Genomic DNA, 12,586 nt, shown 5'->3' with positions numbered 1-12,586 from the left:
TCCTCCGTCACACGCCGCTCTTCCTCCGCTACCGCCGACTGCGCGATCTCCCTCTCCAAGTTCTGCCACCAGATTTGGGGTTGGCAGTAGTGTGGTTTAGTTGTGGGAGGAACTGGGTGAAGAAGTGAGCAGTAGGGTTTGAGTAATAGGAGAAATGAGCAGCAAGAGAAATGAGCAGTAGGGTTCAGTGCAGGTCAGGTAAAAAAGGTATGTTTTGAGAGAATCATAGGCCTATGTTCTGCATTAACCGAGGCATAAACCTATTTCAACACTAATTCTGTTTAGAACCGAAGCACTATATCATGTGTCAGGCCAAAACGCAATTTTGCAGAGGGTCAGGTGACTTTTATTACATAGTATTAGGCATCGGTTATGCTTTGAACCGAGGTAATATGCACTACATGCTTCGGTTCTTCACAAATCGGGGCATATAAGTTCGTCTAAAATACAAGATTGCCACCGCTTTCATATATGTTTCGATTTTTCTTTGACCGAAGCCTATTAGGTGAGTTAAAAAGACTATCTTTTACTAGTGATTCACCGTCTTTTAACCTTGATTTTTCTTTTTTTCAACTTTCCCTTTTACAAAAGTATTTACATGTGTACTGTATGATCCGATCGATATGTCATTTGATAAAACAATTATGATAATAAGTGTTTTGTGTTGACCGAATGGTTGAGATAATTTTGAGACCATTCAGTACATTTTTCTAACTTATGAATTAAGCAGGTAAAAATGGGCCTAAATGATGTTGGACTATAATTGGATTATAGTTAAGCCTATCCTAACTAAAAGCCTATAAAGAAACCTATTAATATTGAGGTAAATTAAAAAGGTAAAAGTTAGATTGGTTAAATTTGGATTCTTAACTGTAACTATCGTATATTAATCAAAATTTGACTTGAGCATCAGAGTGTATTTAACAGGTACAATCTGATAGTAATTCGAGCTCTAATTCAGGCCCAAATGAAGGAACCTGCACTAAAGAAGTAAATGACCCAACAACATCAACAAAGATTCGTAGGGTGCCAAAATACTTAGCTGACTATAAGCTGTGAGAATTGGGGTGTGGGTGAGGGAACATTTATGTATGACGTGTCAGTATCTTAGTGGGTTTGTTATCAACGTTTTTGTTATATAGTTGCTGATAATGAATGAATGAGGTAAGAAAGAATATTTCAATCATTTCTCCACCCTTTTTCTGTAGGAGGCCCCTTGACCTAGAATCAAGGCAATTTTACCTTATCATTTTGGTGCTCTCGTTGTCCCTTTCTATCCTTCTTTCCTTTTTACCACTACCTCACCATGTCATATCAACACTCGTTCCAAATCCATCACCAATTTGGAAGAAGCTGTTCTCAAACTCACCATTAACTAGAATGACATCACTACCCGTTTGGACACCATTGCTTTTCAGCTTGTAAACCGCGACACACCCTCTCCCCGTTCTAATGAGTGTCGCTCCTTTTCCATCGATGCCCCTTCATTTCTACCTCACCTCCGTTTGGATGTTCCTCGGTTTAATGGCATGGACCCCATGGGTTGGATTTTCAAGATCTCCCAATTTTTCGAGTACCATCGCACACCGGAGGTAGATCGGCTCTGGCTTGCATCTTTTTGCATGGAGGGTCCAACTCTCAATTGGTTCCAATGGTTACATCAGAACAACATGATCCCTTCCTGGAAAGAGTTTCTTCAAACTCTCGAGGTTCGTTTTGCCCCTTCTTACTATGACGATCCTCGTGGTTCTCTTTTTAAATTTACCCAAAAAGGTTTTTTACAAGATTATTTGCATGAATTTGAACGCCTTGCTAACCGCATTGTTGGCCTCCTTGCAATCTTCTTGTTGCGTAACTTTATTTCTGGGTTAAACCCGAATATCTGTCAAGAGGTTCAAGCTTTGCAACCGCAAACGTTAACTCAGGCAGCAACATTAGCTAAATTACAAGAGGACAAACTAGCTGACCAGCGTCGTTCCTTACATCGTCGTCCCTCGCTCTCTCCTTTTTTTTGGACTGCCCCTGCTTCCCACACCGCCTCGACCACCAGCACCGATTTCCACCCCGTCTAAACCGCATTACAAAAAGTTAACTCATGAGGAGATGTTGGCTCGTCGTGAGAAAGGGTTGTGCTACAATTGTGACGATAAATTCAGTCCGGGTCATAAGTGCAAGGCTAGTTTCTTTTTGCTATCTACTGTTGATGATGAGAATGATGACATCAAGGTTGAGTCGCCACGTTTAGAAACGGTTCCGAGCATGCTACATCTGGAATTTACAGATTTGGGCGAAAGTGAAGCTCAAATTAGTTTTAATGCCTTGGCTGGGTTACCAACACCTAAAGCCCTTCGCATAATGGGCCACATCTCTAACCAGCCCACTACTATTCTAGTTGATAGGGGCAGTACCCACAACTTTATCCAAGACAGAGTAGCCCACTTCTTGAATTTGGATGTTATGGCGACTAACACTCTCAAAGTTATGGTTGGAAATGGTAGTGAAATTGAATGCCACAATATCTGCTCAGGGTTGGAATTAGAAATACAGGGTCACAAGTTTGTGGAGGACCTCCATGTGCTTCCCATCAACGGTGATGGTGTCGTCCTTGGCATTCAATGGCTCAAATATTTGGGCCCCATTGTTATTGATTACTCCCAACTCACTATGAAGTTCGTTAAGGATGGAAAATTTCTCGAGTTTAAAGCTGACACCCCTCCTAAGCCTAGTGCATTTCAGCCCAACAAGTTAAACGTATCCTCCAAACAAATGGTGCAGTAGGTTTTTTTCACATTCGTATACTCCCTACTACTCAACCAATTTCACCTAACACACAAGCCATCCCTTACCATACTCTTCCCCAAATTTCTACGCTCTTACACAAATATTATACGCTTTTCCAGAAGCCTACATCCTTACCACCCTCTCGCAATAGGGACCACCAAATTCACCTCCTTCCCAATTCTTCTCCAGACCAGTGAGGCCGTATCAATACTCGCATTTCCAGAAAGTAGAAATTGAGAAACAAATTGGAGAGATGTTGTTGGATGGCATGATAAAACCAAGTCATAGCCCTTTCTCCTCTTCCGTTTTACTTGTCAAGAAAAAGGACGGTAGTTGGAGATTTTGTGTTGGCTACCGTGCCCTTAATGCTATCACCATTAAGGACAAGTTTCTCATTCCCACGATCGATGAATTGTTGGACGAGTTAGGGGGAGCTTCATGGTTTTCAAAACTGGATTTGTGGCAGGGATATCATCAAATTTGCATTGCTCCTATTGATATTCCTAAAACAGCTTTTTGTACCCATCATGGGCATTATGAGTACACGGTGATGCCGTTTGGACTCTGTAATGCCTCGTCCATGTTCTAGGCAACTATGAATGAACTGCTAAAACCATTTCTGCGTAAATTCCTTATTGTTTTTTTTACTACATACTGGTTTATAGCAGGCCTTTGGAGGATCATATTCAACATTTAGAACTAACTTTCCAACCACTGATATTGGGCGAGTTCTTTTTGCGTGGATCTAAGTGTTTATTTGCGCAACAACAAGTTGAATATTTGGGGCATGTGGTTTTTGCCGTTGGTGTTGCACCGGAATAGTAAAAAATTCAAGCAATGTTGGATTGGCCACCTCCTACCACTATTAAAGCATTACATGGTTTTTTGGGATTGACAAGGTTTTATAGGCGGTTCATAAAGCGGTATGCATCCATAGCTTCGTCCTTGACTGCACTTTTGAAGAAGGACGCATTCATGTGGACTGGTGAAGCTCAAACCGCTTGACACTCTGAAGAAGGCCAAGACTGTGGCACTAGTCCTAGCCTTACCCAATTTTGACTTGCCTTTTATTTTGGAGACAGACGCATCAAGCTTAGCCATGAGAGCCGTTTTGATGCAGGAAAGTCATCCAATTGCGTTCCACAACAAACCTTTTTGTCCCAAACTCATGCGTTCTTCTACTTATGTAAGGGAACTTCATGCCATTACAACTGTAGTTAAGAAGTTGCGTCAATATCTGCTTGGCCACTTCTTTACAATCCTCACGGATCATCGTAGCCTAAAGGAGTTGATGATGCAAATTATCCAAACTCTAGAAAAACAAGTTTATTTGTCAAAATTGTTGGGGTTCGATTATTCCATCCAGTATAAATCAGGGAGGACAAATGTAGTGGCAAATGCTCTCTCTCGCCCTGTTGATTTCGGTGACAGCCAACTCTTCATTTTATCAATGCCTCGTTTCGTGTTTCTTGAAGAACTTCGCAAGGCTTTACTAACAAGTGTTGAATATGTTCAACTGTTCAAGGATGTTCAGGATGACCAGGATACTCATGAACACTTCAGTATTCACCAAGGCCTCTTGTTGTACAAAGGCAAAATTTTGTTGAACCAAGACAATCCCTTTGTTACAATTTTTTTGGAAGAATTTCACAAGACTCCACTTAGTGGGCACATAGGGGTTGCCAAGACTTTGTCAAGGCTTCAACATAATTTCTATTGGAAGGGCATGCGTGAGGACGTTTAGAAATTCGTTGCTCATTGCACAACTTGTTTGCAAACCAAGTATAAGATTAAGCGGCCAGTAGGATTATTACAACCCCTCTCTATTCCAGTGGAACCATGGGTTGATTTGTCCTTGGATTTTATTACAGGTTTGCCACCTTCGTAGGGATATACAGTTGTTTTGGTGGTTGTTGACTGCTTTTCGAAGGGTGCACATTTTGGAATGTTGCCTGCTCACTTCACATCCTTTAGGGTTGCACATTTGTTTCTAGATATGGTTTGTAAACATCATGGATTCCCTCGCAGCTTGGTTTCGGATCGTGATCCTGTCTTCATAAGCAAATTTTGGAGAGAACTGTTTCGATTGTGTGGCACCAAGTTACGAATGAGCATCTCCTTCCACCCTGAAACTCATGGCCAGATAGAGGTTCTAAACAGGGTCTTAGAATAGTACATGCATTCAATGGTTCACAACAAATCAACCGATTGGGGTAAATACTTGGGTCTGGCAGAATGGTGCTACAATACCACCATTCATTCAGCGACTGGAATGTCTCCTTTCCAGGTCACGTACGGCAAAGAACCTCCTTCGATTCCTCAATATTTAGCGGGTTCCTTGTCAGTAAAGGCGTTGATTCTCTACTATCAACTCGCCAAGACATGTTGAATATCCTCCGAAAGAAACTTCAAAAGGTTCAAACTCAGATGAAACTGGTTGCAGATGGCAAGCGGAGACAGGTGGACTATCAGGTTGATGATTGGGTTTATGTACGGTTACGACCCTACCGCCAGAATTTTGTCCGAGGTTCAGCTTATGAGAAGTTGGGCAAGCGTTTTTATGGTCCCTTTCGCATACTTGAGCGAGTTGGACCTGTTGCTTACAAGCTAGAACTGCCTTCAAATTCCAAAATTCATCTGGTTTTTCACTGTTTAGAGCTTAAGGCTCATCGTGGCCCTTCCCCTCTTCATCACGTTGATTCTATTGACACTTCCACAACCCCTCATGTGAAATTGGTTTTGGTGCAGTGGCATGGATTGGCGCCGGAAGACACAACTTAGTAAGATTGGAATGATTTGCAGCTGAATTATCACCTTGAGGACAAGGTGTCTTTCCCAGGGGATAATAATGATAGTAATTCGGGCCCCAATTCAGGCCCAAATGAAGGAACCTACACTAATGAAGTAAATGACCCAACAACATCAACAAGGATTTGTAGGGTGTTAAAATACTTAGTTGACTATATGCTGTGAGAATTGGGGTGTGGGTGAGAGAACATTTATGTATGATGTGTCAGTATCTTAGTAGGTTTGTTATCAACTTTTTTGTTATCTTAGTAGGTTTGTTATCAACTTTTTTGTTATATAGTTGCTGATAATGAATGAATGAGGTAAAAAAGAATATTTCAATCATTTCTCCATCCTTTTCCATAGGAGGCCCCTTAACCTCGGATCAAGGCAATTTCACCTTATCACAATCGCTCGAATTCGGACTGTACCGAAGTAAAGAAGATAAAGTTGAAGAATAAAATGTGACATTGTACAAGTGTGTTTCTCGATCCTACATATTATATACAGAAACATGATAAGAATTTGTTCAATAAGCGTTTAATTAAGCTTTGAACGGAAGCATCCTCCATGGATTCCACTTTGAGAGAGATCGACCTAGGAACATTCATATTTGATGCATGATAGTGCTCTACTTTTTCATCAATTGCCTCATATATAAGATAAATTGACGTCTTGTTAACAGTTATGTTCCAGAAAACAACAACAATTTGCACCTTGTTTCCAGGCTCAATGTTTGATAGTACCCTCTGCCACTCCTCATCATCAAACGACGCTAATGCATTTCTCTTATAAAGCTGAATGGTGCTCTTTGTGTGATTTATCACCAACAAATTTTTCAGGCCGTCTGATGTTATACTGTCTGAGGAAGAATAATGGATATGGCACATCATTGTCTTCAAGCTACGCCCATTCACTTCAGGAATTTCAAAAGTCACAGAAGAACCTTCGTTGCTGAAGGTTAACCAATCTGGATAATAATCACCAGGTAGCAAACAATCACCGCCATCACTCGTAGTTATATTCTGTAAAAATAAAGATATGTGTTGAAAGTTCATCGATCGTTGCATCAATACCACTTATGATAAAACAAGATAATAAATCATTTTATCATGAATTAAAATTATGATCCTTAGCCAAAATGTATTCTAAACGATGACAGATTTAATGTTATGCATAAGAATGTCATATTATTATTCTCTTTTAATAGCAGAATATATGATGGCAGTTAAATAAAAACTGTTATATGATAATTTTAAAGTAGTGTGATTAAAATATCATCTTTAAATCTTTATGTTGACAGCGTATAATTGATGTATTAAAATAATCCAAATGCCAAAAATAAGTAGATTTTTTAATTTTGACAAATATTTATATCATAAAAATATTATAATTAGATGCATTTAAGAGAGAAAGAGAAAGAACGGAACCTGTAAAATTCCCTGTTTCAGAATATGTGTGATTTCCGAACTCCTTCCCATCTGAATTAAAAGTCTCTTCTCAAACAATTTTGATCTTGAATTGCATTCAATTAATGTAAATACATTGTGCATTTGTGATGTTGTTCCATATGACTCCGATTCTTCAGAATTTGTCGCATTTAAAACATCCAAAATACTCGTTATATCTCGAGAAAGTTGAAGATCCGAACCACACTCTATCCAAAGACTTTGAAGCTTTGGAAGTTCCTCATATATATATGATAGCTGATTGGAACTGCTATTTTGTACATCTAAAGAAACAAGAGAAGACATGTCCACCAATGTTTCAACACGAGAAGACAGACTATTTACTGGTGACATCCAAGACCAAATGATAGAGGGAAACACATCGCGGGAAAATCCTTCATAACCACATAATGAAATATATCCAATACTTTTAGATCTGACTATTGAAAAGGGCACCCTTCTTATAGCAGTCTTGTCAGCAACAAGGGTTGTCAAAGACTCCATCTGTTCTATGTCCTCTTCCAACTTATCAATCTTTAGACAACCCGAAAGAATGAGTGTTTTAAGAGATTTCAACTTATAGATACTTCTTGGAAGGTTCCGAAGGCTAATACAATCTTGAAAGTTTATCAGTAGAACTTTGGTGAGATGACCAATGGTATATGAAACTTCAGACAGCCTTGGACAATCCATGAGTATAAGCTTTTCAAGATTAGGCAAATTCAAAAAGTCTGGTGTCTTTGTTAAATAATGAGAATGGCTAAGATTAAGAATTTTCAACGTCTCAATCAGCTAAAAAAAAATACAAAGGAAATAAATTAGATAAGAAAGAACAAAAATAAATGAAAGCAATTAAAATATGCCATGTGTAAGGACCTAATTTTTTTTATTTTAAAAGGAGATGGGGGAAGCAATCAGTGCTGGGAAGCACCAGTCGCCCCATAGAAAGAAGTGGGATTTTGTTTTATTTGGAAAATGAGGAGCAGCACGTTCGGGCCTTGCTTTCATTTTTGGCACCATTCAACAAGCATTACGCGTAGGAGATAAAATGGGGTAATGGGTTCTGCATTGGGAGAGTGAAATCCTTGCTGCAAATTCGTGAGAGAGGTGAAGTTCAGAGCTGCTAGAGTTGCAAAGAGGCCTTGGTGCTGCAAGTCTTGGGAGAGATAGATTCAAGATTCACAAAGGAAGTCTTCAAGAGGTAAGGGGAGCTAGATCTGTTTCTATAGATTGTAGAAATATTAAGCTATGTTTGAGATCTGTGATATTCTGTTCTTTGACGAAAATCTGGGAAAAGGAGGGTGAAAGATGGGGTCTGTGGAAATCTGGTGCTATTCTGCATAATTCTGCAGAAACGCGCGCTTGTCCAAAAGGCTCGACCAATTAGTGGTCGGCCAATATATCCTGCACGTTCAGTCAATCTTGATTAAAATTGGTCTTCTTAGGTTCAGTTTTAAGCGTTCGGTCGTAGTAAATTAGTGATTGTACGTTCGTCCAAACAGTAATTAGTCTCGTAGTTTTAGATCTATATGCGTTCGTCCAAACAGTATTTATCTATTCGACTCGTAGTATTTGAACCATATATATGTTCGTCTAGAAAGTGTTTACCTATTTGCTCTCATAGTAATTGATCTATGTGCGTTCGTCCAAATGGTATTTACCTAATAGTATTCGGTCTCGTAGTGTTTGTCCAGACTGTTCGATCTCAGTGTTCGGTTTCTTGGTATTCGTCCAAATAGTATTCAATCTGATAGTGTTCTGTGTCATAACGATCGTTCATATTAGTGAGCGTTCGGTCTTGATGTTGCTGGTTCTCAAGTAGCGAGCGTCCATAGGGATTAGCGAGCGTTCGGTCTTGATGTTGCTGGTTCTCAGGTAGCGAGCGTCCCTAGGTAGCAGCGAGCGTTCGGTCTTGATGTTGATGGTTCTCAGGAAGCGAGCGTCCATAGGTAGTAGCGAGCGTTCGGTCTTGATGTTGCTGGTTCTCAGGCAGCGAGCGTCCATAGGTAGCAGCGAGTGTTCGGTTTTCATGTTGCTGGTTCTCAAGTAGCGAGCGTCCCTATGTAGCAACGAGCGTTCGGTTTTCATGTTGCTTGTTCTCAGTTAGCGAGCGTCCCTGCGTAATAGCGAGCGTTCATATTAATAGCGTTCGGTTAAATCGTGTTCGGCCAAATACTGCTCGTCAAATAGTGTTTGATTCTCAGTTTCATTTGCTCTTGTACTGAGTTGAATTGAGTGTACAAAATGTTTGGAATATATATATATATATATATATATATATATATATATATATATATATATATATTGTGATGTGATTTATGTGAAAAGTATGTGAATGCATGAGAAATGTTAAAGTACTCTGATAATATGACTGCAAATTTAAATGATGAATTTCAATATGAATTGGACATCTCAGGGTGAGATGGATGAATGTGATGTGTGGAGTGTGGTTGTTGTTGTTCTGTACAACTTTTGAAATGGTATGTCTATCCCTTCACTCAAAGCATTGTTTATACTCAAGTAGAGAAGGACAATGTAAGTGGTGAGAGTAGAGGGAGGTCCTCGTCTATAGTCTTTGAATTTAGACATAGACAGTTTGGGGGATTTACCTTGCTAGTGTTGGGAAGGGCCAGCTGAACTATGCAAGTGCAAAGACGACCAATAGTGCGACAGTTATACAAATCCGGATGAGTCGTGTAAGTGTGTGAGTTGTGGTTTAATGAGCATGCCTAAATTGTTCTTTATATGAATCTATGTATGATAACATGAATTAACTGTGATATATGTATAACATGCTTTTTATATCTAGCTCACCCTTGCATTGTTTGTGTTGTGTGCTGTTTGGATATGTTTCTTTGGCGATGATCATCCACTTGGATGGGAGCAGATGTTGTCGAGGAGATTCCTTTGGAGCAAGAGCTGGAAGATGCTCAGGTTGCGGTGTAGTTTTCTTAGGAATTTTCCCATTTGAACACTTGTAGTGTTCCATCCTTTAAACTGTTTAAGTTTAAATTCTGTTTCTTTCATTTCGGGATGACTGTAATTTCACATTTAATTACACGTCATACTCTGACTGTTCTCTTTATTTAGATGTTGACGTCTATATTATATAATATTGGTTATTATATAGTCGGGATGTTACACCATGAAGTGGGATGTTAAATATATACTCATGATGCCATTTTTGTAGTTCCTTTATATTTTGGTTTAGCTTTTACTTCTTTTATTGAGTAAAAAAACATGCTTTATATAAGTATCAAAGTTGACCATAGTGGTGACACTGAAATAGTGCAGATTCAGTTGGTTGTCCTATTGAAAAAGGATCCACAACATGATATTGTGCATTCATTAGAAGGAACATTGTCTCCTCGAAGAACAAGAAAAATGTTGTTGCCCTTTTTCAAGTATCTTGGGTTTCGATACTTGTTGTTGGTATCTAAGAAAATTATCTCTTTATTAAGAAACTTTGAAATACAAGCTCACAGAGAATACTTCACTCTTTCTTTCTTACAACACTCTAAAAGCTTACATACACCACTATGTTTCTCTCTTCCCTCACGGCACAGTACACAAGCACTATTTATTTTTCTTTCACTTCCTTGATGTTTTTCACACACACACGGTGCTTCTATTTATAACAAAGCAAAGACAAAACAATCCAAAACATTTGTGGTAGTGGAGTAGGCTGAAAATGGTGGACACTAGGATTCAAGTAAAATCCAAATTATATATGGTGGGCAACGTAATGGAGCAAAATGGATGGAGCATAATGGAGATAATGGTTGGAGAAAGTGGAAGACCCATGATGGGTGGTTGGTTGTCCACTAAGTTTATTTTACAAAACTCCTCCATAAACTTAATGGACTTTGTATCCTTCTGTCATGCCGATCAACTTCCTTAAGTCTTAAAATGACCTTGTTGGTAATGGTTTCGTGAATATATCTGCAATTTGCTTCTTGCTCTCTACATGTTCAAGTTCCACGCTTCCTTCTTTCAACTTTTCACGGATGAAATGAAAACGAACATCAATATACTTGCTTCTCTCATGATTTACCGGGTTCTTTCCTAACTCAATTGCCCATCTATTATCTACTCGGATCAACACCTTTTCTTCTTGCATTATCTCCAAACTTTTCAATAGGTTTCTCAGCCATATTGCATGTCGGACACTCCAGGATGCTGCCACATACTCAACCTCACATGTGGATAGCATCACGATGGGTTGCTTCTTTGATAGCCAAGTAAATGTTGTATCTCCCATCAAGAAAACATAGCCAGTTGTGATCTTTCTATCATCTATATCTTCACACCAATCACTATCTGAATATCCACTAAGCCGGTAATAATGTGAGTTGGTGTACAATAATCCAAAAGACATGGTTCCCTTTACATACCTTAGTATCCGCTTTAGTGCTTTCCAATGAGAATACCTTGGCTCCTCCATAAATCGGCTTGTGATTCCTACACTTAGCATCAAGTATTGTCTTGTATTTGTCAAGTACCTTAGACTTCCAATCAAACTGCGATACCTGGTTGCATCAACTCGATTTCCATCTCCGTGTTTGGACAGTTTTGTTCCAGGTCCCATAGGAGTAGAAACCGGATTGCACTTCATCATCTTCGCTTTCTTCAATATCTCTTCAGCATACTTCTTTTGAGACACAAAAATTCCTTTTGTGCTTTGGTCCACCTCCAAACCAAGAAAGTACTTCATAACACCTAGATCAGTCATCTCAAATTCTTTTTTCATCACCTTCTTAAACTCTACGACCAACTCATTTCTGCTTCCCATGAAGATTAAATCATCTACGTATAGAGCAACGAACAACATCTCTCCTTTGTTCTTCTTTAGGTATAGAGCATGCTCATACGGACACTGCTCATAACCATTCTTCTTGAAGTAGGTGTCAATTCTCGCATTCCAGGCTCGAGGAGCTTGTTTCAAGCCATACAATGCTTTCTTCAGCTTCAACACCTTTTTCTCTTCACCTCTTCTCATGTAACCGAGAGGTTGCTCTACATAGATCTCTTCTTTTAAAATTCCATTTAGAAATGCTGATTTCACATCCATTTGTTGTATCTTCCATCTGTGTTGTGCTGTTAAAGAAAATAGTAGTCGGATTGTCTCCATTCTTGTTACTGGAGCAAACACTTCATCATAGTCAATTCCTTTTTGCTGTTTATAACCCTTCACCACGAGACGAGCTTTGTAACATTCCACATCTCCATTTGCATTGATTTTCTTCTTGTATACCAATTTTAAGCCAATTGGTTGAGCTCCTATGCGTAGATCTGTCAGCTCCCAAGTTTCATTTTTTTCAATTGAGCTGATTTCTTCGTCCATTGCTTTCTTCCATCTTCCATCAATCACAGCCTCTTCAAATTTGATATCTTCTGCTCCTGCCAACAAACATATTAAATGTACCTCATTAGTGGAGTTGTAAATGCCTTGTAAACTTCGAGATCTAGGTTGCACAGGTTCATCTTCTTCATCAAAATAATTGTTGATTCTCTCAGCTATAGTCTCCAGGTTTCTTTCAGCAGCTTTCTCAGATATTGTTGAGTTCTCT

The 12,586-nt window shown here is 39.2% G+C and overlaps 1 protein-coding gene across 4 annotated transcripts in view; it reads right to left on the bottom strand.

Moving 5' to 3' along the window:
- Positions 1 to 5,883: 5,883 nt before the first annotated feature.
- Positions 5,884 to 12,586, bottom strand: part of LOC108322533 (disease resistance protein RUN1) — a 31,876-nt gene continuing 25,173 nt past the window's right edge. For all 4 annotated transcript variants that reach the window (XM_017554656.2, XM_017554658.2, XM_017554657.2 and 1 more), the window contains 2 exons: positions 6,999 to 7,808; positions 5,884 to 6,593 (listed from right to left, as the gene is read on the bottom strand). In XM_017554656.2, the coding sequence (XP_017410145.1) occupies positions 6,069 to 6,593; positions 6,999 to 7,808 (1,335 nt within the window). In that variant the 3' untranslated portion in view covers positions 5,884 to 6,068. The remainder of the gene's footprint in view (positions 6,594 to 6,998; positions 7,809 to 12,586) is intronic.

Source organism: Vigna angularis, chromosome 9 (genome assembly GCF_016808095.1).
Source record: "Vigna angularis cultivar LongXiaoDou No.4 chromosome 9, ASM1680809v1, whole genome shotgun sequence".
NCBI classification, from domain to species: Eukaryota; Viridiplantae; Streptophyta; class Magnoliopsida; order Fabales; family Fabaceae; genus Vigna; species Vigna angularis.
This window is presented reverse-complemented; position numbering and strand designations above follow the sequence as displayed.